This window comes from Panulirus ornatus, chromosome 19 (assembly GCF_036320965.1).
Source record: "Panulirus ornatus isolate Po-2019 chromosome 19, ASM3632096v1, whole genome shotgun sequence".
In the NCBI taxonomy this organism is placed as follows: Eukaryota; Metazoa; Arthropoda; class Malacostraca; order Decapoda; family Palinuridae; genus Panulirus; species Panulirus ornatus.
The window spans coordinates 60,852,794-60,878,862 of NC_092242.1; the positions used below are offsets into that span (position 1 = coordinate 60,852,794).

The 26,069-nt window shown below is 45.1% G+C and overlaps 1 protein-coding gene across 3 annotated transcripts; it reads right to left on the reverse strand.

Annotated features, from left to right (window-relative positions):
• Positions 1 to 96: 96 nt before the first annotated feature.
• On the reverse strand, positions 97 to 24,219 carry LOC139755559 (carbohydrate sulfotransferase 11-like). 3 transcript variants are annotated; one of them, XM_071674015.1, is made up of 7 exons: positions 24,069 to 24,219; positions 8,595 to 8,698; positions 7,615 to 7,710; positions 6,821 to 6,981; positions 5,240 to 5,322; positions 4,240 to 4,443; positions 97 to 3,395 (listed from the first exon to the last, which is right to left on the reverse strand). In XM_071674015.1, the coding sequence occupies exons 2-7, from the start codon at positions 8,689 to 8,691 to the stop codon at positions 3,029 to 3,031; spliced, it is 1,008 nt and encodes a 335-aa protein (XP_071530116.1). In that variant the 5' UTR covers positions 8,692 to 8,698; positions 24,069 to 24,219; the 3' UTR covers positions 97 to 3,028. The 3 variants fall into 3 exon arrangements, with proteins under 3 accessions (XP_071530116.1, XP_071530114.1, XP_071530113.1); XM_071674013.1 differs by lacking the exon at positions 24,069 to 24,219 and adding an exon at positions 21,784 to 21,954; XM_071674012.1 differs by lacking the exon at positions 24,069 to 24,219 and adding an exon at positions 16,957 to 17,197.
• Between the last annotated feature and the right edge of the window lie 1,850 nt (positions 24,220 to 26,069).

Genomic DNA, 26,069 nt, shown 5'->3' on the forward strand with positions numbered 1-26,069 from the left:
ACAAACTAGAAGTGATAAACTATTGCAATACAAGTAACTCGAAGAGATAATTAGTCAGAGGTCCCCGAGTTGAGTCAGGCGAGACACACCACTGCGGTTTCGTAACATTTTATTTATCTAAAATATCGGTACATTCGCAACTTACACAGCCATTATACACGACACACAAACCACGCCGGCGATTCACCAAAATATATTTTCATTTGAATTCATTATAAAACGTTTTCCAAACGTGCTGTTCCCCAGAGATTTGTCAGTGATATTAAGGCACACTGTGTGGTGGGCAGCACGGGCTCCCTTGGTTCCCTCTACATCCTCCAGCCTCAGGCGTATTGATATTATCAAACCATCAGAAACTTTCAGGTTGTCGTCTTCAGTGGGGAAATTCGTACAGCTTAGATGGTGGAACGTGTTCGATTTGAACCCTCTCCTGACGTGTATTCTCGTGTAACCAACACCTTTGGGAGGAGGTCGATCAGAATACGACACGAGCCACACGAGTAGATCATTAGGGACAATGACTCCTGATAGCCTGTTGCTCATTGTAATCTACAGACCTCACAATCCAGGGGCCCTCACAATCCACGGGCCCTCAACCCCCGGGGTCCTCACAATCCACGGGCCCTAATTAAATGAAAATCATAGGACACATGGCGGGACTACAATCTGAAATGTAACATCTAATGGCGACTTAAGTTTACCAAGGCGGCCGTGTTTATTTTCCATAATAACAAAGGTGTTACAGGTACAGTTTACAGGCGAAGAATGATAATGTTCGCCTCGTTACAGCAGAGCTATGGAATCTTGGCTCTCTATAACCTTCAAACAACGTGACAGTCGATCGAAAGTTGACAAGGCTGAAGGACAGTCAGAGTATAATTATCCTAATACAAGCGATCGAATTTTCCTAACTTGCTCGATATTTCAGGTGGCTTAAGTATGTACTGGGTCGGGAGCACCTTCAGGTTTGTCAGGAGCCACGGCACGGTACACACCTTGCTGCTCAGGGCACTCAAATCTAAGAGTGTCACTTTCCAAGCACTCGGGAGTATAACACTTTTTACACGACGCTCTTAGGCATGTCCTAGACACGCCAGAATCAGGCGTGTCCTGGACACGTCTGGACCAATCTCTTCCTTGAGGTAAATGCAGCTTAATTCGATTTTTTCCTTCAGTATAGCCCCGGTCACCGAATGCTGAAGGTCGCTTCCAGCGTGTGCGTCTCGAAGGAGCAATCGCTTCGTCAAAGGTAGTTACCAGGATCGAGAGTGCCGAGGAGTCTGGGAAGTTACCTAGTTACGCTGAGCAGGTGAAATGGCGGTCATGTGGGGCGGGAAGGTCATGCGCCCTTTCAAAGAAATGGTCTTACAAGGTCTAATGTTTTCTTGTGGACCTCTCAAGGTAAACTGTACTTCCATCGCTGGTCATTAAATACAAAAGAAAAACGAACGTAAAAACTTTCAGATGGCACCAGACCATCCCAGTATATACAAGACTACCTACTGATGTAAAGACCACTTGAGACGACCTCCAGATGGCACCAGACCATCCCAGTATATGCAAGACCACCGACTGATGTAAAGACAACTTGGAACGACCTCCAGATGGCACCAGACCATCCCAGTATATGCAAGACCATGGACTGATGTAAAGACCACTTGGGACGACCTCCAGGTGGCACTAGACCATCCCAGTATATACAAGACCTCCGACTGATGTAAAGACCACTAGGGACGACCTGCAACGATACCAGACCATCCCAATATACACAAGACCACCGACTCGGCAGATGTTCGAAGAAATCTTGTGTCGAGTTGGCCGATGCCGCCTTGACCAGCCGGCCGGCACACGGGACACACTCGTCTGCGTCAGATGACCAGAAAAATACTTATCCAGTCAAGAACAACACTCATGGCTGTCGAGGAGAAGAGGAATTACAACAGTGAATGGAACACGTACATCAAACTGTCGAGAAAATCTCCAAACTGCTAAAAGATCATGTCAATTAACCAAGAGTTATTTAAACCTCCCAGCAACTGTTTTGAGGATTATTTTTCAAACAGTATGGATCCTATTGCCACTTAAGGTTTATCGATTGGCAACTCTGCTCTGGGGCAAGTGCTAGCGGAGAGTGGGGAGAGAGAGAGAGAGAGAGAGAGAGAGAGAGAGAGAGAGAGAGAGAGAGAGAGAGAGAGAGAGAGAGAGAGAGAGAAGCACAAGTAGGAGACTTGAGTGGGGAGATGAAGGGTAACGTGAGTTGTGGTGTGGGGCAAAAAGACGAATGACAGCTAGTGGAGTGCTAGGTGTGGGGGGAAGGAGCCGGAGGGGGGAACGACGAACAAAAGAAATTCTCAAAACGCAAAAAAAAAAAAAAAGAAAGACTCGTTTCCTCCATAACGACTCCTCTAGAACCATGAGAGACAAATGACCTCAAAAGTCTAGCTTAGTTACTCTGTTCACATGTTCTTAGTTCGACCCATGGGACATAGGGAAAGCCATGTCATCAGAGTAACAAGACTAATTCTCTGTTACTTTGTGTGCAGGTCAGTGACGGGAGGCCAGAGCAGGGACGGCCCCAAGCAGCACCCCAGATAAAGCTGCCTAGTCGAAAGGTGGCCGGACGGAGCAGCTCGTGCTTAAGCGAGGAGGTCAGGCAATCACTGCTCGTTACATCACTGGCACACTTCCTCAGCTCTCATCTACCATGAGGATGGAACCGAGAGTCTGCTGCAGAGAACGGCTGCCGATGGTGGTCAGGTACAGTGTGCCTCGAGGGACAACCAATGTGTCCAAAGCGTCACTGTGGCATTCCTTAAAGAGAATCACCACCGAAACCCCTGCTAAGTGAAACCAAATGGGACGAAAAAGACACGATCGTCGAAATAATCTCAACTAATGTCCAAAGTTCCTTTTTTTTTTTCTTTTGAGTTTTAGACGTGAGGAGGAAGCAGTTTTATATCAGTCTTCCAGCGAACATAGCCCCTCCATATATCTGCTACTTAAGATACCACCACTCAGACGTTGCTGCTCATACAAAATCATAGTCGAAGGCCACAAAATCTGCTAGATACTTTGTGAAAAACATGATTTTATCTTTGTAGCTAAGCTGATCGAAATATTTTGGGTCGTATCGTCGAGCGTTGAAAGGTCGGTCCGATACTGGGAACGCGTCAATGACGTCCCTCGCCCCGAGCCAGTCCAGCACGTAGTTCGCGTCCTCTTTTAAATTCTCGTACTTTCCGATGAAGTCGTACTGGACGGTGCATGGGTTGCAGAGGTGGTGCACAGAGAGCCAGTGTTCGTTCCGTTGCTCAAAGGAGCCGGGGCCCGGCTCAGAGATGAATCTGATGAATTCCGAGAAAGTGACGTTCTTGCCATGGCCAGCCTTCGTCCCCCTGGTGGCAAGAATAAGAGTTAATTGGCTCTGTTTACTACCTGGACAGCTGAGGGCTCGGATTTGATAACCAAGCAAATGAAAGTTAAATGTGGGAGGAAGGCGAGGAGGTACCTAATTGACCGACAAAATTATCGTAAATTTCATTAGTGTTAACTGTCATACTTGCAGTACTAGTAGTGCTAGTTAGAAGTATTAGTTATACAAGTTGCACTGACTTTACACATGAAGATTAACGAGCCAACTAATCTCCCAAATTTTATATGTGGCATAGTTATACTAAAATTATTTCCTATAGGTCTGATCTGGGCGATTATCCAAGAGTGTTTATATTAATGATATTGGAAAACAGCCGTAAGATCTAATGGAATAATCTCATGATCCATCAGCTCTTACAGTGAGGTTGGTTATCAACATGGTAAAGAGGAGAGAGAGATATTGGAATACGTTAAGCAATTATAGGGAGTGTGAGGTAGCCAAGGCCTCCCTGGGGCAATGGGTCACTTATCCAAGGCCATGAGTAGGACCATCCTGCTTCGTTTGCTTCAGTCACAGGTCATCCAAATTACTTTGTTTTTACACCAACATCACATACGTGAAAGGATAATTTTCTTTTTGTCAAATATCTCAACTTTCTTATAAACTATTTCCAAGTTGTCTTACCTGTTACATGCCTGGTGGGTTATCTATCAACTGCCACTTGCTGCTACCTTGTCCGTCTCCCTGGCTATCTGAACCTCACGTTTATGTAATCTCTCTCCCTCTTAACTTGCCGCCTTTCTCACCCTCCCCCCCCTATTGTCACGTCAGTTCGTTTCGCCACCGTGCTCACTGCCACGTCTCACCTATATTTCATTTCTATCTTCTCGCCGATCTGCTTGTGGAAGTTGTAGGCGCTGGCCTTGTCCTCGCTCTCGATCTTGTCCTTGAAGGCAGACAGGACCCGGTCAAACGGATGACGGACAAACATGAATTTTCTGTATGTATTGAATTTCACGTCCCTCTCCTTATTTGTGGATAGCAGGGGTACTCTAGTGTGTACCGTGTACCTGCGGTATAAATAAAGAGTTAGTACTTCCAACTGATACAGAGGGGAGGAGAATTTACTACATACCTGTGGCATCACATTAGATATTGCTGGTGTCTGGGAGAGAGGCTTGTGCAAAGAGTACATCCTTGTGTTTACTGTGGGCTGTACATACAATGTCACTGTAGTACAGTAATTCTGGGGACAATTGTTAGGAGGGAGGGAGAGGGGAAGAATACAACAGGTTGGGGTAGTGTTGTGGGGAGGAAGCTGTAAAGTTATAGGAGTTTCATACGTAGAGGGAGGTGGGGATAGAGAGGTGTATCGTACGAGTGTAGACACTCGGGCAGTGTTACACGCCTGTATTAAAGACTGTATGCATATCTACAGACGAGGAGGGAGGCAAGTAAAGTTATGCAGTGCATACGGGAAAATGATGTAATACTTTTACAGTAATATAAACAAATGCATACTGTTGATGCAGTGCCAAGAGACATCAAAATTATGAAATTAGATAATGTGGAAAACATGGTAAAGATAAGGGAGACAATTTGATAAATACAGACCTGAGAAAAAGTCGATTGATCACGAGTAGGATACGTAATGTCGAACAAATGAAATTATATATATATATATATATATATATATATATATATGGAGGTGGACACGTTCCAGTAATACGTTACATACACCTGGTGCAAGTGATGAAGGATGCAATTTAACACAACTCCTGCTTGTGCATTTTGGCCTTTGAGCTCCTATATGCCCATACTGGACTGTCAGCTCCTACCTGTCTACAGTGGACAGTCATTTCCTACCTGCTTATAGTGGAGATGTTCTTATCAGGGGGCACGATGCCTGTCATCTTCATCCAGACTCTCTTCCAGCTGGTACATGCTACCTGCAAAGACACACAGGCTGTGAAAATACCTTAGCGAGTCTACGAGTGAACCCCTGTGAGGGAGTGTACAAGTGTGCGTGTTGTGTACTGATTATTACGATAGATAACTATTGTACTGCATGGGGGAGGTTCCTATCACTTTGACCTTCGATACCAATACACAGAATTTTACATTATTGTCCTCTGGTTGCTCTATCTTGCATTTTTCAAAGTTCTGATTGCTACTGACGTCATCCAACGATATATAGACATGCATAGTTGCCATCAGGTCACTCACAGACAAATTCAAGGCCTGTCCCATTTGCTATCTTAAGTACCTTCCTCTGGAACCTTTCTACTAGTTCATCTTACGCTTTCTTTAAGTGCGGTGACCAAACTGAAAGGAGTATTTTTGTTTTGGTCTGGTGTTGGATGAGAACACCTTGCTGAATATTTCATCATATATTTGAATTGTCTGATATTTGCCATTGGGATTTGTCTCTTACCATTCTTCTCAAGATATATTCTGGCGACAGGTTAGGGACGACATCTACTCCTAGGTCCCCCTCACATCTAGATTTGTGCAGCATATTTCCTACACTGTGTCCCATCCATATTTAAATTCATTCGGGTTGAATTCCATTAATCATTCATCACACAGACTTTTGGAGATTTTCAAGGTTCCCTGATATGTGAATGCAATCTTCGAAGATCTTTACCTCCATCAAGAGTCCTACATTATCCACTTGTTGAAATAGGAGGTCAATGCTTCCGACAAGTCATTCAACATTGATTTAAGAGAAGCATTGGTCCCAGAACTGTACCCTGCAGCACGCCGCTGGCAACATCAACCCTATTTCGAGGAGGCTCATATGACGTGCATCCTTCCCCACCCTTTCCTTCCCCTCTCAGATATAACTTGCATAAGGTAGTATTTTGCCCCCTTCATCGGGTCTGGTGATCCAGTTTCTTTACCAGCCCCTGTGTGGTACACAGTCAAACGTTTTCTGGCATCCCAGATACAGACAATCGACCCTTCTCTGTTCTATCCAAAACCTCATTCTCAGAAATCTTAAAGTTCGCTACCCATGATCTTTCGCCTGCAACTGTGCTCTTCTGCAACTTCATTTCTCCTTTACAAGTAATCTATTTGTATTTCGATTTTTCCATTACTTTATACTACATTACGCATCCTCTGTCTACGCGTCTGCAAACAAAAGAGGTACAAGAGTTAAAGAAAAAAAAGGGGGGTTTAGTAATTTCTGAGTGGCAGGACTATGCATCCTATATGGATACATACAAGAATTTCCAGGGGTTCGTATCCCTGTTGTCAGTCAGACCATACGATCCTCTGGATCACCTGTCAAGGTTTATACGTGATCTAATGTGACGATAAGAACAACCAGATCCCTCAAGAAACAAGTTGCCAGACCCTCACTCATTCCTCACGTTTGACCTGTTATAACACCCCTGACCCAGAGCACTCTATACCACCCCAGGGAGACACGTCAGTCAGTACCTTGGGGACGAAGCAGTAGATAGCCTTCCTCTCGTCGTCGAAGTGCATGTGGGCCATCATGAAAGAGTCCACCGGTAGATTGATATCTAGAGTTTTGCAGGCGTCCCTCACATGGGCCAGGAGCTCCTCGCTACGCTTGGCAGTCAGGAGCTGCGGGTCATCTGTAAGGGCAACCGTGTCAAACAGGGTCGTCCTCTGACTCTGACATACAATCCTTCATACGTTAGTGCAAGTAGTGCCATCGGATGCTAAATAGGAAATGATCTTGTCCCACATATCTTTTTTTTTTTTTTAATGACCTCATTGTTGAAACCTTCACTACCACTGTCTCCAATAATGAAACCCTCGATGTATAACTTGAGCGAGTGGGTAGTAATGCATCACACGGTATAGAAGTCCTAATGAAAAATTTTGACGATTTGTAGCTGTCAGTAACGTACAAGTTAATGAACTATAATGCAAGAAATTCTTCCAGAAAGCTAAAGAAGTGAATAATTAGCAAGAAACATCAATGGACGTTGCAAAATGGACTATAAATGAAAAGTATACAACATATCAGTCTATTCTGAATGTGAAGACCTGATAGAGAGACACTGTATACATATACAGAACGAGAAACTGGTAGAAAGACAGTTTACATATGCAGAAAGTTTTGACTTTGTATACACACACTATGTACATGAACATGTATTTTGAAAATAATGCTAGGCAGCTAATTGTAGGTTCACTGTGCATTTATACAAGCTCAACATACTCGACACGCATAACACATGGGCCAGCTGTTAATAATTTACCTTGCTCGTGGCGGGTGTAATTCTCTTGAGCCTCACCCATGGCAAACGCTTGTAAAAGTCGAAGCTGCTCTTTAGTGATGGAGATTGATGGGAGACCTGGGGAAGAGGAGAATAAGGGTTGATGAGGGAAGAGTAGAGTCAGCGAGAGTAAGAGACAGGGCTGGGGAAGTGGCAGGACTGTCAAGTTAAGAGAGGAGAGGGCAGAATCTGGCAAGTGGAGGTCAGAGTCTAAGGTGATATTCAGATTCAGGGGGAGGGAGGATCAGGGTTAAAGAGGAAGATGTCATCTTCCTTTGGTTTCTCCCTCAATCCACTCTCCAATGTGTGCCTACATCATAAGATAACACAGGCGTTTCCTCCCCGTGCCACACCAACACCTACAGAGGTAGGGGGATACATTACTGGAGGGGGAGGCTATATTCCGAGCAGTGAGTGGGCACACTGCTAGAGCGAGTGGGGCAGGCTACATTCACGACTGTGGGAGGGGGCAGGCTACATTCACTACAGTGGGAGGGGGCAGGCTACATTCACTACAGTGGAAGGGGGGCAAGCTACATTCACTACAGTGGGAGGGGGGCAAGCTACATTCACTACAGTGGGAGGGGGGGGGCAGGCTACATTCACTACAGTGGGAGGGGGCAGGCTACATTCACTGCAGCGAGTGGAGGAAGCTAGATTCACAACAGAGAATGTTCGTCTATATTCATTACAGTAGAGGGAGGGGGATACATTGACGACAGCGAATATGGGAAGGCTACAATTAATATAGCGAGTGTGGTAAAGGCTACAATCAATACAGTGTGTGGGGAAGGCTACAATTAAAACAGCGAGTGTGGGGAAGGCTACAGATAGAGTCTGTCAAGGTACCATTTGGGATTCTGTCTCTTCCCCCTAATTTCAGTAGAATATAGTTTTTCGTTTTTATGACACTATTGACGTTCTAAAAATGCCCCTTTCACTCAAAACTACTCTCAACTGACCAGGGCTCCTATCCGAAGTAAGGATCAGGGACAGCAACAGGAACGCCAGCACCAGTACAAACACCGCTAACAGTTGCCGTCCAAAGTGCCACATCATGGAAGATCTGTAAGGATAAAGACTTAAGATATGCCAATTCTATAGGAACATCTCTGACCTTTCATATGACAAGGATATGTTATCAAGGTTTGACACATCTACCAACAGTATAGTTATACATCGAAAAATACAGAAAATGGATATCTTTACAGAAAATGGTATTTTATGGGTACCTTCTGTAGATATAATCTCTGCCTGTCGAAACCCTCTAAGAACTTTCATTTCTCTTACTCTTACTTTCTAAATTTGATAGAATAGCAATTATGAAAAATGAATCATAGAATGTAATGGATGGAAAATGTCAGCATTTCGGAATAAAACTCGCGTTTCGAAGCATAACATCCATAGTATGTTTTGGAGAGTATTTTCTATCAGAGTGCCACAGGGTAACACGGGACATCAACAAAACCAACGAAAGGGACAAAGCTCTATCTTAAAATCTAATTTAAGGGCACAACATGAGGGATGATTATAAGGAGAAATAGGCTGCAGTATTGAGGTAGTTTTGATTCGCACAATCTTTGCTATACATGGTAATTGAGGTCAGAGAATTTGACGTGAAGCAGATCTTAGAGGAAAAAAAGAGACGTGAATTAATAAATGGAACAACCTAAGTGTATCATACATACCGTCACAATAGTAATGTCCCAGTGTATCATACGTGCTGTCACAGCAGTAGTAGTGTCCCTGTGTATCATACGTACCGTCACAACAGTAATGTCCCAGTGTATCAGACGTGCCGTGACAGCAGTAGTAGTGTCCGTGTATCATACGGACTGTCACAACAGTAATGTCCCAGTGGATCGGACGTACCGTCACAGCAATAGTGTCCCCGTTTATCATACGTACCGTCACAGCAGTAGTGTCTCCGCGTATCATACGTACCAGTTGTATTGACAGATCGTCTAACGATGGTTGTGTGTTTTACGATGGACAACTTTCCCTCCACCTCTCAGCTGGGTTATTCTGTGTAAAGGTTTTGAGACTAAAGATTCAAAATCAACGGAACGAGGAGCTAGACGACCCGAAGATCTAACATGCGGAAATATATTTTTCAGATAATTGTTGCGACAACTCGTTGCTGTAGCGCAGGGAAAGTCATAGTCCTGTGAAGGAGATAAGTTATCAGGATGATTGATAACGTCCTCACCCTCACTGTATATTACATTCTCATTTACCTGCCTGACCCATGAACATAGCAAGTCATTCCACCATCGCTGGTGTGATGGGGCGACCACAGCTGCACACAAACAGGGCCGATCGTACACACTGGTATACATTTAGTCCTAGAGTACACCTCACCTAGGACTTCACGTGAGACATGGGTCTACATCTACACTTCATCACACAGGGATGCTTCATACACCCTCAGTCATGGCGAAGAAGTTCTTTTCGTACTGTCCTGCCTGTCGGCCAAAATAGTTACATTTGCTTCACCAAACCTACGTGGCTATCCCCTACCGGTTCATCTCACCTCTCTCAGTAGGTTGAAACAAAACACGCATCGCCAATCTATCTTAACGCCAAAAGAGTGTGGGGAGGAGGTGAGAAAAAGGGGAGAGGGGATGAAGGAAGGAGGTAAAATGGGAGGGGGGAGAAGTGAAGGAAAAGAGATCGACTACAAATTCTCCCTTTGGTAAAGGAGAGGCGGTGGCGAAACACAGCAAGGTAAGAGCAACTATTATTTCGGCACCTGCTGTAGCCATAGACGTGATGAGGAGGGTCACACCTCATTCTCAATGCGCGTACCACACACACCTCACCTTGTTCCACATACTCCCGAGTTATATGATGTCTCGAGTTCGTCAGTAATGCCAGACTTATGTTTTCCCAGCTTGGCGAGGCCTGACTAGACCTAGGCTGGACAGAAATGTCCCCTGCTTAAGCAGACCCGCAGAACGAACATCGCAAACGACAATTCGCGTAGTAGTCAAGCGACGGGTTGATCCACAGGTGTGACATGTGAACACTTGCCAACTGGTCACGAACCAGAGACTTGCCACATGAACGATTCACGTGGATCATCGCATAGCATCGTCACGCACAAGCTGGAGTTGCTCATCATCTCATACAAAATGGGTGACGCGAGACTTATGTTGGGGGTAATCTAGCAAATGTCACGACGTTGTACGGAGTTGTAAGATGCGGTTGTTCAGCCATGTGAGGGACTCACGTCGGTGTCATGCACCAGGATTAATATAGATCAACTCTGGCTATTGATAATCAGTTTCTTAGATTACGAAAACTAATAACTGCAAGCACATGGCTACGTGAAGAGCATGGAGACTTTGTCCCACAGTCGTGTACGCCCACACCAGCGCCTCACCTCCGCTACGTGATGGGTACGTACACACAGGAAGAAGAGAAAGGCTACATGAGCAGACTTCAGGTCAGACGCTGTATCTACCACACTGATAAGGTAATGGCAAGACAAGGCACGCTATCAACAGAGATAAACCATCGGTATAAACTCGGGCCAAACACTGTATAGGGAGCAAACACGAGAATGACTGATCCCTCAACTCCCGTGGTGGGTACGTGTTGTGTTCACGCCCAGGGGAGAAAGATCCCTCCCCCCTTCCTGCCCCAGCCACACTGGGGCTGTGGGCTCCCCAGTGGGCAGAGGATCCCTGACCATCACGCCTACAGAAGGATGAGGATTGGAACTGACGAAAACATTAGAGAAATAGAAAAAAAATAATAGAAAAGTGGTTGAAAGAAAAAAAAATAGGAAATCTAAGAACATCCGGGATAATCAGACAAGGAAATGGCGATAGAGGAAACTAAGGGGCACGAGAATATGAATAGATAAAAACAAAGATGAACGTTAATAACTGGGAAGAGCACAGTCATTAAGTAGGACGACTAACTGGGAAGAGCACAGTCATTAAGTAGGACGACTAACTAGGAAGAGCACAGTCGCTAACTCGGATGATAACTAGGGAGAACACAGTCATTAACTGGAAGAGAACCATGATCAACTGACCGCGATTATTGATCAAACAATGTCGTCTGGCAACAAACAACTCGAACACCCCATTGGCATAGCCCAGGGTGTGTGTGTGTGTGTGTGTGTGAGTGAGTGCGCGCGCCTTTACATACGTAAAAGACTCGGCACATAAACACATGGCTAAGAGACTGGCAACACTAGTGTAAGACTCTTCACTAAAACACAGTAATCTCACACACACACATGCACACAGTCTACTGGAGGGAATATAAACTAGGCACTAGAATTACTTGTCCACCAAACCATGGACACACTCCAATGAATCCTGCACCACACATCTATACACTACATTGTTGCCTGTTCCTAGACTCTACCTTCCCCTGTCCACACCCTTCAAACGACTGTACCTTCCCCTGTCCATACCCTTCCTCATCACACAAAAACAAAACAGCCAGGCCGGTCCACAGCCAACATACGCTCTCGAAGCATATCTTTGGACAGAAGTAAGCTGGTTCTCTCGACATCCTAGCATTTCCCATGCAATAAACTCTGTTCATTTGTTAATCTCCACTGGATTTGGATCATTCCTCACCAGACATTGCTTGTCTGTAGCCGTATAAAGCCAAGGCCAATGTTTTCTAACGAGTCAGCACACAGCTTGACATCACCGTATCTTGCACAGGTCTGCGCTAGAGAGAGAGTTTCAAATGTCACTACTGCCCTGGTAACGTACTCACCAGCTGACCCCCCCCCTCCCTTCACACACACACACACACACACACACACACACACACACCCCAACCGAGCCACCAGCTGACACCACGACGGATCAATCTCTTGTTTGCCAAATTGCATATAAATGTATCAAAGTTAATAAACGTATGGCCCCCCCCCCCCCTAGTCCTCGCCACCATGGGGTGCTAAGAATTTCCAAGTTCTTGCCTGACCCTATTGCCAACGAGAGGGAGGGAATTAGACAAAGGTGGCAACGCTGACTCCCACTATCTCTCGTAAACACTCCTCTTTCTATTCACGATGCCAGTCTTTGTGGTCTTTCTAGTGAAACCTCTCTCCTGTTGAAGACCATTTGTCTGGTACCTTTTCTAATATCTTACTCCTCTCGGATACTCAAGTGTATAAAATTCTCACTAACCTCGTTCTCATATAGAGCTATAATCTCCTCTCATGACTCTGGGTCAGAGGTTGTGTTTCTACCTAATCTAACTATGAAAACACCGACACGCACATCTCGAAAACCAGATTCCCAAAACTTTGATGTTATATGGTTCAACGGTCTATTCCCCAACTACCACTGTTTTCTTTTGTTCTGCCTACTGCTCTCCTAATTCTACAAAGTTTATATTCTTCGACCACGCAAAACTCCTGCCACGAGTCCAGGACTTCCTCCCACCAGCAAGAGGAGATCCTCAATACAAGGGATTCAACATTACTATAGGGAATGGTCGAACTCCTCCCACATGTATGGTAGAGGATTGAAGCCCTCACGTTCGCCATTCTCAGTGATCTAGAGGAAAAATTTTGCCATTCCACCCTATTCTGACCGCTGTGAACACTCTCCTAGTATTCTAGACAAGTTTTTCCACCTCCGATTCATAGTGCTCTAACTACGGAGTCTAGCCCCCAAATAATTCATCTGACCAACTCATATGAAGCTATTTTCAAGTCACCTCCTCCTAGCAGCCATTTCTAAATGTAGATATTAGTACCTTAAAGCTGACTGGGATGACTTACAATTCTTTTCAAACTTTCCATGTGTAAATTACCGTCTCAGGTGGTGATGCTTTTGCCTCTGCGAAACGCATAGCAGAGGCTTTTGAAGCGAGAATGAAAGCATTTAATCCCTCTACTCTAAGAGGCCCTCTTCTTTCAGTCCATGTTTCTATAGACATTCAAGCAAACGATCAAGCATAACGGGCTTAGAAAAATTACTTGTTCAGACTCCCATTTAGCCTTTATCACTGCAAGTAGGTCATCCAAGGAAAAGCGTTTCTAATATTCAAAGTGCAATAACCTTTTTCTCGTCAGCCACTGATGGGTCTCTGGTTTTTGGCAACGGTCATCGCTAACAACTTCAGTCGCTCTACTTTTCGTTCACTTTTCCGTTCTGACTATGTCTGTCTCTCCCGTATGCAAGGCAACTTTCTTTGGTTCTAGTTTCTCTAACTACTTTTGATGACTAATATTCTTTCAACTCCTATGTACCTCTTACTAATCTCATGTCCTTCCTCAATCTCTTTTCGAACTGTCCGCAAAGATTTTCCCTCTTTAGACACATTTAAAACTTGTGGATCTTATGACAGCTATCCCCGTGTACTAAAACAGTGTGCCTCCATTCTTGCACCTGTGTTTCCTCGTCCGTCCATTTTCTCTTTAATAAGCAAAACTCCCCTCTTTTGGCTTCCCTTCCTCACTTTGCTCCCTCATATCTAGCTTCCTCTCTGGCCGATCTATCTCTATAGTTATTGACGGATCAGCCTCTCCCCTATTTCTCTGTCAACAGCGGTGTCCTTCAAGGTTCTCTCTGTCACCTACACTTTCTCCTTTTCATCAGCGATTTCCTTTATTCTAAAAAAGAAAAAAAAAAAAAATCAAATGTTTATACAAAGGACTGGTGTGTCCTTGTGTGGAGTGCTGTTCTTACATTTGAGGGAGATTCTAGCTCTGCATCCTCACTCCTCGATCGAAAGTGGTCCCACTTATAAACTCTCCCAGTCTAACTTCAAAACTGAACCTACTTACCCGACACCACAGTGTTGGCTCTATCCTTCCTATATGTATTACTTTGGTTTATGCTCCACCGGAGGTGGCCGCTCGTGTGCCCATACCACTATCTAGACTATGCAATATTCGGCAAGCTGCTGCGTCACATGATTACCATGTGACACCACAAGAGGTAGGCCGTGTTGATAACTTTCTTTCCCTAAACATCAGTACTTTGGAACTACACCTTCTCACGTCATTTCCATCAACTATGACCAAGGACTTAAGAAAAAAAAAAAAAGACAGCATTTCCACTTTCTCCAGAATTCGTGAATACTCTTATTTTGTCTCTTGTCCCTTTCATTAACCTTTATATTTCAATTAAAATCCAGCCTTGATGTTTACTGTTTTAAAAAAAAAAAAAAAAAACTCTGTCACCAGTCACCACACTTCCTTACCCAAAAAACGTAACATCCGTAACATCTGGGAAGGTAAGTAACTCCTGCCTCGTCAACACATGACCCCCAGCCAGACGACACGTAACGCCAGGACAATCACTGACACCTGTACAAACGACACGTAGCACCTGGCCGGAGAAGCGACACCTGCCGAAACGATACCCTTCTCACGCAGTCGCGTAACGTCACCAGGCAACGGAAAGGCAAACAGGTCGCACCAAGTGGCTCGCTACCAACGTATACACACTCGCGCACCATACCAGCGACACGCGACCACTCATACCACGTCATCAGGGCGACAGATCAAGGAACACTTCACTACTACATTAGGAGCGGCTCGTAACACGATTCAAAACTCAGCAAAGATACATACAACCAACAGGTACCTGACCGTGACGTAGATCACCAGAGCTGGCGGCCACAACAAAGTCCTCAAGCAGAGAGTCACCTAGCAACACCACCAAACATGTAGAAAATGCCAGCAAGCAAGTCACAGCGTAACACACAGTCCACCCAGGAACGTGGGTGGCGGTAACCGTGTGAACAGCTGTCCAGTGCCAACCCCCACCTTGCGCCATAACACCACAATGTAGGAGACAACAGACCTAAGCACGTAATGATAAGACCACAGACCTAAGCACGTAATGATAAGACCACAGGATGGTACATCACCACCACCACAACAGACCAATAAGCAAACTGCCATAATTACGATAATTACAACCATAATCATTTCAAAGCTTATTTACAAGACTTTTAATGATGCCAAAATAGTTCGATTCTGGTGTCTTAGTCAGCATGTCATAGTATACTGAAGTTTTAAAGCAAATTCACAGAATAGGCAAACGATAATAAACAAAAACTACACAACTTAAAAAGAAATTTTCTTATTTCTTTCCCAGCATCGTAAGACGCCGCTTTAAACACCAGCGAACCAAAAAGCACACCTCAGCACCCGGTACTCTGGAACGCACCTAGACAATTCAGTCCAGCAGTCTCAGCTGGGTAGCTCATCACACCATACCACACACAACGGCACGAAAACGCTATAACACACACGTCTCAGTACAACAAACTCGCACTGTATTACAACATGATGGCAACTCGGACATGCTCTTGTGAAAACAACTGTACAGCACATTAACGCAACCCAACCACCACATAATAGAACAATGAAACAAAAATGAAATATAGTTAAAGATGTTTACGAACCCCTGTTAGTAATATTGCTTTATGCAGCGAGGTTCGTCACCCCTTCCATTTCCTATTTGTGGTCGAGCGAGAGGTTAGCACAGTGATAACCTGGTAAAGAGGTACTACCTCCCACTCCCTCCTGAATGGACGTTTCCTTCTGTCCAGTCGCCACCTCCTGCGTTGTTGGACAGGAGGGCTGTCCTCGCCACGACGGTTCACGGCGACAATTTAGACAGTTGACGTACCTTAAGCCATAACAAAGAACATTTCTAGCTGCCAGTGAACAATTTTATGTCACTTGTCAAGATGTTAGAGGAAAATTGTCCTCCCAAGTCAGACAGACTGTAGCGGAGGGCTAGATGTCCTTCAGCAGTATCTTATTGTGCGATCCTTCAGCATGATGGTCTGGTGTTTGACCTGACCCTACAAGGTCAATATCATGTCCTACGGTTGTACTACTGTGCTCCACGAGGTCGGGCAGCCTTCCATACCAGGCCTAGAGACAATTTATACTGTAAAGATAACGTGCTCACATATATTCATACTTAATACAATGCATTCACATTCTTATTAGTATTTACACCATTTCAATAACTTATTCATGGCATGATATTTACCGTTTTCAATGTATTTCTACGTAAATTAAATATGCATTTCATATCTGTCCAAGTGGCAGCAGGCAGGGTCACTCACGGCCCACCACGCCCTCAACCACTGACTCCTTTTGTTAATTTCGTTTGTGGAAGCAAGACGAACGAAGAAAGAATAATTCCGAAACAAAGCAGAGTTTCTCTTCCAGTGATTAACCAGTGCAAGACCAACACAGCCGTAACAAACGGTAAAACACATCACTACACATCGAGCAAAGCACTACATAGCTCATCACCATAAACTCCCACTGTCGTTTGCAGACAGAATATCTTGCCTGTCTTTTACAGTTACCTCAGATACTGTGAAGGTTTCATTTGGTCTGGTTCCTATCTTCTTTTCAGTCACCCAGCTACTATGACGGGTCGTCTGGCCTATAATTCTTGATCCAGGGTTGAACAATTCATCTGGCACACTGGTCAACACGATCTAAACAAACACGACTGCCAGCAGAGTGGTATGAATACTGAGACGAGGCCGTAGTGTGACCTCTCGCGAGGCAGGTCATCTACCAAGAGAGTCCTCAGCGTTCTCTCTGCCTCGAGGTCTCTTCACGACCGCAGTTGCAAAACTTTTTAGAATGACCTGAAACGCGAAGCTAATGTGTGACACCATGCTTTCACGCTACGTCGTCCGGGGGCGCTGGTTTACCTCCACAAATGACAGACTACGGAGTCGGTGTGGTTGTGTTCGGCCCTCGTCGTCTACCTCACCCACCTGCACCTCCTCCCTCCGCTTCCCAGGGGAGCCTTGCCACATCGCTATCAACATGAACCTCTCTCCCTTTCCGCTTGAAAGCGGTTTTCATCCCTCCCCTCCCGACCCCAGCCTTCACCTCACTCTCTCACAGAGACAAGATAACACACTGAAACTGCCGTAGGCAAGGAGAGAAAAGAATCTTAATAGGTTTTGCCGACGATCCCAAAATTGTTATGCTGATGGGACGAGATAACGAATCAAATGAAGATAAAAGACAAATGCAAAAAGATTTGAATATACGAAAAAGGAAGAAATTTGGTGAATACGTTTGGAAAACGATACTTCAAATGGTTGATAATAAAACCAACACTGGACGGATTTCCAAAACGAAAATGAATTTAGTGAAGAGATTCTTGAAGACACCTAACTACTGAGACGTAACTGTCGTGACAACATAAAAGTTGTCACTTATATGAAAAGTTTCAATTTGATGTTGACATTGAAAATGCACTGCAAAACTAATGGTATGGTCCTCCAAAATATGCCAGCTAGTCAGTCATACATGGTAAAGTCACTCTCATTCCTCGAGCTTTACTAGCGAGGCTCCGGGAGTGGAACACAAACGATCGGGAAAAAGATTAAAAGAAACAGTAGCTTAGCCGTGCAGAGTCGCAAGAGGAAGACACACTATCGGAAGTTATACATAGGAAAATAAAAGTTAATATAAGACTCACAGCTTCAACAATGACGATGAGATTAATATAGAGGAACGCCTGAGAAGCGCGAGAAGGAAATATTCCAGAGGCCAGCAAGAGAGACCTACAAATCTTGCCTCACAAAATTTGCAAATAGCGCGTGTGACGACTGAAGCAGGGACAGAAGAGTGAAGATGATTTTGAGAAATAAAACATGACATTTGCATGGAGACAGTGCCTGATGAAGTCATGACTAACAGCTATGTTCAGTACATGGCGATAAGGATTATGTGGTTAAGAAAAAAAAAAAAAACAGCACCTGTGATAAGCACTACGCACCCTCCCTCCGGTGAGAAATTCTCGTCATAGGTACTTTGAGGGGAGGTGGATGGCGAAAGGTTGACGGAGAGGATGTGTGGATTGGATTGGAGGGTGACAGAATGAACTGAAGCGATGTAGTATAGATGGAGGGGGAGGGGGGCGACATGCTGTCATTGGAGTGAACCAGGGAATATGAAACAACTGGGGGGAAACCATAGAAAGGTCTGTGGGGGCCATGGTTATGAGCAGGGAGTTGTGGTTTCGATACATTACACCTGACAGCTAGAGAATGGATTGCGAGGGAATGAGGCGTGTTGTTTCCCGTCCGTTCCTTATGCCACCAAGGTAAAGCGGGAAACGACGAACAAATATGAAAATACAGAAGGTAGCGAAGTACTCGCTCATTTTCTCTGGCGCAGTAGTCACAATCACGCCTACTAGGCTGGAGTGGGTTAAGGCAGGATATGGTTGCAGTGTTTACATTAACGATGTATATTTGTGCAACAATTGCACAAATATACTGCCACTCATATATATATATATATATATATATATATATATATATATATATATATATATATATATATATATATATATATATATATATATATATATATATATATCTTAATGGTGTAATGGTCGTATTGCACAGTTTAGTGAAGCCGATATGGATCTTCAAAGCTGACATTTGGGTTTTATATCGATTCAGTTTGGCCATTTCATTAGGAACGGTGACAGAGATCAATGCACGGCCAAGTTATTCGATCAATATGCCATATCTACAGATAAGCCTTCGATAATAACAGTGATGTTTTCTACATTTCCTTGTTAGCTCCACAGTGATCGCTGCAGTGTTGCCAGAATGTGGGATAAGAACTGAACTCACGCTTCCCGCCAACCACCTCCGCCCTCGTAAGACAATCTTGACACATTTGCTCAATGCCTCTTACGTCTCCTGGTAGACTCTTCCCAGCTTTGAAACTTATTCAGTTTAAAAGTATTGGAAGATTCTACTTGGGGTAAAAGCTAACTTTTGTCCGTCACACCGTCAGAGCCTTTCACCATAGATCACACATCACACCTGCACCACCACTACGTATATAACCATCAACACACTTGCTAAGGATACGCTAGGTGTGGTGAGACGACAACCCTGGCAGGTTCTAGCGAATTTACTGCAGACGAATTAACACTTTCTTATGCCACCAAGACAAAAACTCTTGTTAAGTTCCCCCCTTCCCCTTGTATACATTGTGATGAACACTGGTCACTGAAGTTCATCTTCACTTACAAGTTAGTCGTACATACGAGGAATTGGCGATGAATTTATCCAATGCTACCTCGTCGGATTTCATGGCTCGTTTCGCAGTCATTGAGCAGGTGGCTCGCCGATATTCCCCTGGGTGTGGCGACTCGTTAACATAGCCGCACAAAGTTGACTTAGAACTCCTCCTTGGCTAGTTTTCCCACCGATGTTCAGGTCCTCATACACGGCCGTCAGAGGCGGGCCGTCCTAAGACCACACATACCTCAGCACACGTCCACTTCAGCGAGAGAGTCGGTTACTACAACACCTGTCAACACACAGTCAACTGTCCACACAACTCAAGATCATAACTATAGTGTTTCCTAATAAACTTCGTCTCGGTTTCTGCAACACATACACAGAAAAACACTCACTTTAAGGTTCAAGTTCTCACATACTCTGAAACATTAGTTCAGGGTAGTGATAAAAAACTGATAGATATGAAAACAATAACACGTACATGTTTTATCAACGCATAAATGGCACGAGCTCAAGGCTTGTGTGCACGTAAATGGCACGAGGAACGAACCACCCACTGGAGCGTACCGGATGCAGTCGTAGGCACGGGAGGGGTGTCCCGCGTGTGGCATATCGGAACATCGAGCGTTCCCGTGTTGTGGCGGTGCTGTTCCTCGACCACATTCCCTTCACTCGAGCTCTTCAGAACGCTGAACATTAGTTACTGTCTCTGTACGAGGTATGGCCATTTCGAGATTAAAGTAGAGAGATAACTGGAAACTCTCTAAAATGGAAGTGTCAAAATATCCGAATGACATCAGCGTTGCAAAGTACGGATGTGAAAGCAAGTGCGGAAGTCCGAGATCAACGGACGCTCTGCTAATGTAACACACAGTAACATTACACACGCATATATATATATATATATATATATATATATATATATATATATATATATATGTATATATATATATGGCATTAATGATATGGCCTCGATTAGGGCTTCAGGTCCCCGTGCCTTCTCACCTAACTGGTCAGCTTTCTCCATTAGACTTGGCTCAATACTATACGTCTCCCTTATACTGTCATTCCTCACGCTATTGACGCTCCTCCTCGCGCCACAGTTTCCTTGGAAATTTCACTTCGAGCTCATCTGCATCTGCGTCCAGGCCCGCGATTCATATGCACACAGCCGCTTAGTGTGCTGTCTATGTACATTTGTAGGCAGTAGGAGCGATGTATATCCACGAAAGTGTCTGGTACATCAAAAGAAACCTCCGCTGTTTGGGAAGTTAGACGAGGCTTCCATAAGTTTTTATAGATTTTGTACGAGTTTCATCTACTTTTAGGAGAATTAGATCGCCAGTTGTCCCGGATTCCATAACGCTTCCCACTATCGCCGTGTTCAGTATTGTGAATTAGAACACCTTAAGTCCCGCTTCAGAACTCGCCATGAATATTAAAAGTACTTAATCACGTAGTATCCAAAGATTACAGTGATGCGGAGTTAAGCTGAATTTTCAACTCCCTAAACGCACAATTCACCCCGTTAACTCTATTACAACTCAATACCTTCCTCTTATTTAAATCTTTTTCAACTTTCTCCTTTCTCAAGGTCTGTCACTCGCTTTTGGTAGTATCATTTAATGAAATTTGCCACCAGAACTGTGGCGTCTGGAAACGGCAATCGTCTCACCACCCATTTCCCTACCACATCCCCCCCAAAAAAAACTATAGAGCAGCCCTTCACCCTCAGACACTTACATCTGCCTGCCTCGCTACACTGCTCATAAACAGGTGAAACCACCATAGTGACATTACATACCCCTTGATGCAGACACCTTCAAAGGGAAGTATTCACTTTTCTACCTTTCTCCTTTTCGTTCTCAGACATGCTCTACTCTCTCGTTACAGCTCCCACAACAGTTTGTAGCTGTTTACACCATACAGTCGCAACACCTTTCACAAAGACTCTCTCAACCGTATTATGTGTTCTCCAGATCCATGAACACCACATAAATCCCGTTCTTCACACAAAACACTCAGAGCAAACTCCTGGTCCACACCATGCCGCCACATCTCCCTCTCCCTATCCTGAAGCCACATCGCTCCCTTCAGTCAGCTGCATTGTCTAGGCCTTACCATATAGCTAGCATCAGATGGCGGGCTTGTGGACAGGGGCAAGACAATCTTCCCTACACACGCAAACCCATCACGGACGTGAAGACACGTCTCCTCCACGCACAGGTCAAGGATATGCAGACCGTAGCCACGTCCCAAAAGGCAGGTTGCGGACGTGCAATTGACTGTCTTTCCTTTAGGTACGTTACTGGTGTAGTGGCCTATCTCAGATGCAACAGGTGATAAGGGAACTAGATAAGACTCCAAAACAAGATAACCTAATCTACCCAAAATATAAGAGTCCAACTAAATGATAGCACAAGCTATCCGCAGTATAAGATCCTGGCAATAACACAAGCAATCCACAAGGTACCATAAGCTATCCACATGAGAACAACTTAGCTAAAAGATAACACTAGCTATCCATAACACTGTGACCACAAGATAACAATACCTATACACAGAAAGAAACTAGCTATCTACATGATAACACAAGCTATACAACACGATGCACCTGAATATCTGTTTCTAGAGTGTAAAGATTAGGAAGTTAGATTCTACACTATTGGCGACGGTCATGTTGGTGACGGACGGTCGTGTTGGTGATGGCCATGTTGGTGACGGACGGTCGTGTTGGTGACGGTCATGTTGGTGACGGACGGTCGTGTTGGTGACGGTCATGTTGGCGACGGTCATATTGGTGACGGCCATGTTGGTGACGGACGGTCGTGTTGGTGACGGTCATGTTGGTGACGGACGGTCGTGTTGGTGATGGTTACGTTGGTGATGCTCTAGTACGGCCATCCCATTAACGCTATATATATATATATATATATATATATATATATATATATATATATATATATATATATATATATATATATATATAAGTACCATGAGCCACGTACCCATTTTATCGACCAGCACCTAGAGGTGGATCACGCGTTGGGTTGTCTGTGGATCGACTACCACGACCAGGATGCGTTATGGTCAGGAACGCTAACCACTACACCACGAAGGTCAATCAATTAGAGCAGCACAGGTGTCAGTTTAGATAAGCAGTTGGTCTTAACACCTTTCTGTACCACCAACACCACCACCACCGTCATCAATACCAACACCACCACCACCATTACCTTCTCCAACATCACCACTACCACATCATTAGCAGTACGACCATCTTGCTAATGGGTTGGCCCTATACCGTCTCAGTGGGTGTGGCTCGACACCTATACCAGCAGCCGAAGCCTAACACTATGCCAGCAGACGTGGCTGCACCCCAAGTCAGCAGACATGGCTCAACCCGGGCCAGCAGACGTGGCTCAACCCTGGCTAGCAGACATGCCTCAACCCTGGGCCAGCAGACATGCCTCAACCCTGGGCTAGCAGACATGCCTCAACCCCGGGCCAGCAGACGTGGCTCCACCCTGGGCTAGCGGACGTGGCACCACTACAGGCCAGCAGACGTGGCTCCACCCCGGGCCAGCAGACTTGGCTCCACCACGGGCCAGCAGATGTGGCTCCACTACAGGCCAGCAAACGTGGCTCCACCCCGGGCCAGTGGACGTGGCACTACTACAGGCCAGCAGACGTGGCTCCACCCCGGGCCAGCAGACTTGGCTCCACCACGGGCCAGCAGACGTGGCTCCACTACAGGCCAGCAACGTGGCTCCACCCCGGGCCAGTGGACGTGGCACCACTACAGGCCAGCAGACGTGGCTCCACCCCGGGCCAGCAGACGTGGCTCCACCCCGGGCCAGTGGACGTGGCACCACTACAGGCCAGCAGACGTGGCTCCACCCCGGGCCAGCAGACGTGGCTTCACCATGGGCCAGCTGACATGGTTCCATCCCGGGCCAGCAGACCCCTCTGCTCTTTACTCGACTGACTAGATGAGGTTAATGAAGTTGGAGAGCGTAACCTAAGTGTGTGGCAGTCGGTGTGCAGGTAGCCAATGAGGTGACACGAGAGGGTGAACATGAGCTGCGCCAGGTGCACGGCTGAAACCGCTACAAGCAAATATCAGAGTTTCGACCTTTTACTGAACCAACTCTTACCGCGCCAAGATAGTTGTAGTTCTTACAACGCCAAAAATCACCTCTATTTCTCATGACATGTCGTCTCACAACTCAGTCCTCCGGTAATGGCGTGGGTCGTCAGTCAGATATCAAGGGCTGCCATCGCATCGAATCCAGACATCTTGTCGTTCAGAGGCTGTGTTATATATGTGGTAACGCGCATCTCCTCTCTCTCTCCTACTGTTCCCTCGTGAACCACTACACTTCCCTCACATGGTCTGTACTTACGTTCCCTTAAGTTAGCTTCAAGCAGTGGTCTTTCTCTCTTCCTTTATCTTGTTTCTTTTGTATTTGTTCCAGTTCCTTCAGCTCTCTCTCTCTCTCTTTCTTTCTCTCTTTCTCTCTGCCACTCTGTCTGTCTTGTCTCTTGCCTTTCTTTCGTCTCTCCTCTGGCCTGGATTTCCCTATATCCTCCTTCCCGTCTCTGAAGGCTTGGTTGACTTCTCCTTGTCCTCATGTGCTGATCTCTCGTACTCTTCTACTTCCACTGACCACACCTGGCCGGCCCGGCCTGAGCCACGCACACCTGCATCACACCAGTTTCTGCTGGTTAGAAACTGGTGTAAAGGGGTTAGGGATGGGGAGGGGGGGATCGGGGAGGGATACTTATTGTCAGGTGTTTGGCATGATGCGTGCGTCCATTAGCTCAACAGTCACGTAGAGACACACATGAACTCTTACACGTTCAGCTGACAACAGCAGCTCCACCACAGCTATCACAGTGCCACGATCACTTAGCCTTGAAATATATAAGGTATTTCCAGTCCTACAGACACCTTATCACCTTTTTTTTTTTCCAAAAGAAGGAACAGGGAAGGGGGCCAGGTGAGGATATTCCCTCAAAGGCCCAGTCCTCTGTTCTTAACGCTACCTCGCTAATGCGGGAAATGGCGAATGGTATGAAAGAAAAGAATATATATATATATATATATATATATATATATATATATATATATATATATATATATATATATATATATATATATATATGAATATATATTTAAAAGATTTTGATGGCTATTTCGAACCGATGGTTTACATAGTCAACCGAGTGGGGGTTGTGTGTGCTGTATATTCCATGAGAGTTGAGTTCTACCTCATATGAATCGTGACGTAGAGAAACCGTCTGTAGGCAAGTATCAAAATACCATTAGAGTATATTCCACATTAGGTCAGCACTGGAGTTTATTCATCAGCTGCTCTTACGAAAAAAAAAAAATTGAGGACAAAGATGTATGGATGGAGAAGGCTCGCTCGGAGGGAGGCAACAAAGTTATTGAGAGACCTGAAGCACAGGGGAAATGCCAGAGCCTTGATTTTGCCCACCGTGAAAGAAACAGTAGTAGTAACAGGTTACTTATAATCTCACCGTCTATAGATTTCTAAGCCAGGCTGATCACGCCAACAGTGACCAGTTCTCCGAGCTCTATTGGGGGAATAAGACAACCAGAGGACATAACGGGGAGTTAGGCAAGAAACTTGCCAGGAAAGATGCAAAAAGACAAACAAACAGAGATCGAAAAAGGTTGTAGTATAAGACTGGAGGCTGACTGGAATAACGTATGAGACTGAGTGATGACAACACGTTTATAATGTACAAACAGAAGATAAGGTTCATGATTTGGTTCCATACAAGGGTGAAACTCCCTTCCCGTACAGTGTGATAGGTAAACACACACACACACACACACACAGACACACCATCACCATAATAACCTCGATTCTGAGCTAAATTCTAGAATATATGATAGTTGGTCGTTTTCTGATACGTGAGATTAAAGTTAAACGCGTGTGGCTGAGAGAGAGAATTATGGAGACTGTACAGATTAAACACGTGTGGCTGAGTGAGAGTTATGGAGACTGTACTGCGTAATCCAAGTGAACACGTGTGACTGAGTGAGAGTTATGGAGACTGTACTGCGTACTCCACTCCGTCATATGCTCTATAAGGAAGAAACTCAATTGAGGCTTATGATAACAGCGACGAGGTGGAGTTCGCTCACACCACACGTGGCAGAGGCGCGCACGCGCGCGCGCGTGTGTGTGTGTGTGTGTGGGTGTGTGTAGGTGTGTGTATACATACATAGAAGTGAAGACATGGTACATATATATATACAAGGTTAAGAAGACGGGGCAACACGAGTGTAAAACTCTCTCCCCGCAAAAGGCAAATAGTTATCTCAAATAGTAATCTCTCTCTCTCTCTCTCTCTCTCTCTCTCTCTCTCTC

What these genes read in the sequence shown, in the direction of transcription:
- LOC139755559 (XM_071674012.1), bottom strand. Translation starts at nt 16,979, where the DNA reads ATGAAACCTTCACAGTATCTGAG. An exon ending in TCTACTGCTTCGTCCCCAAG is followed by an intron (nt 5,323 to 6,820) that starts GTACTGACTGAC and finishes GTGTCTTTGCAG; the next exon opens with GTAGCATGTACCAGCTGGAA. An exon ending in AAGATAGAAATGAAATATAG is followed by an intron (nt 3,396 to 4,239) that starts GTGAGACGTGGC and finishes TCTTGCCACCAG; the next exon opens with GGGGACGAAGGCTGGCCATG.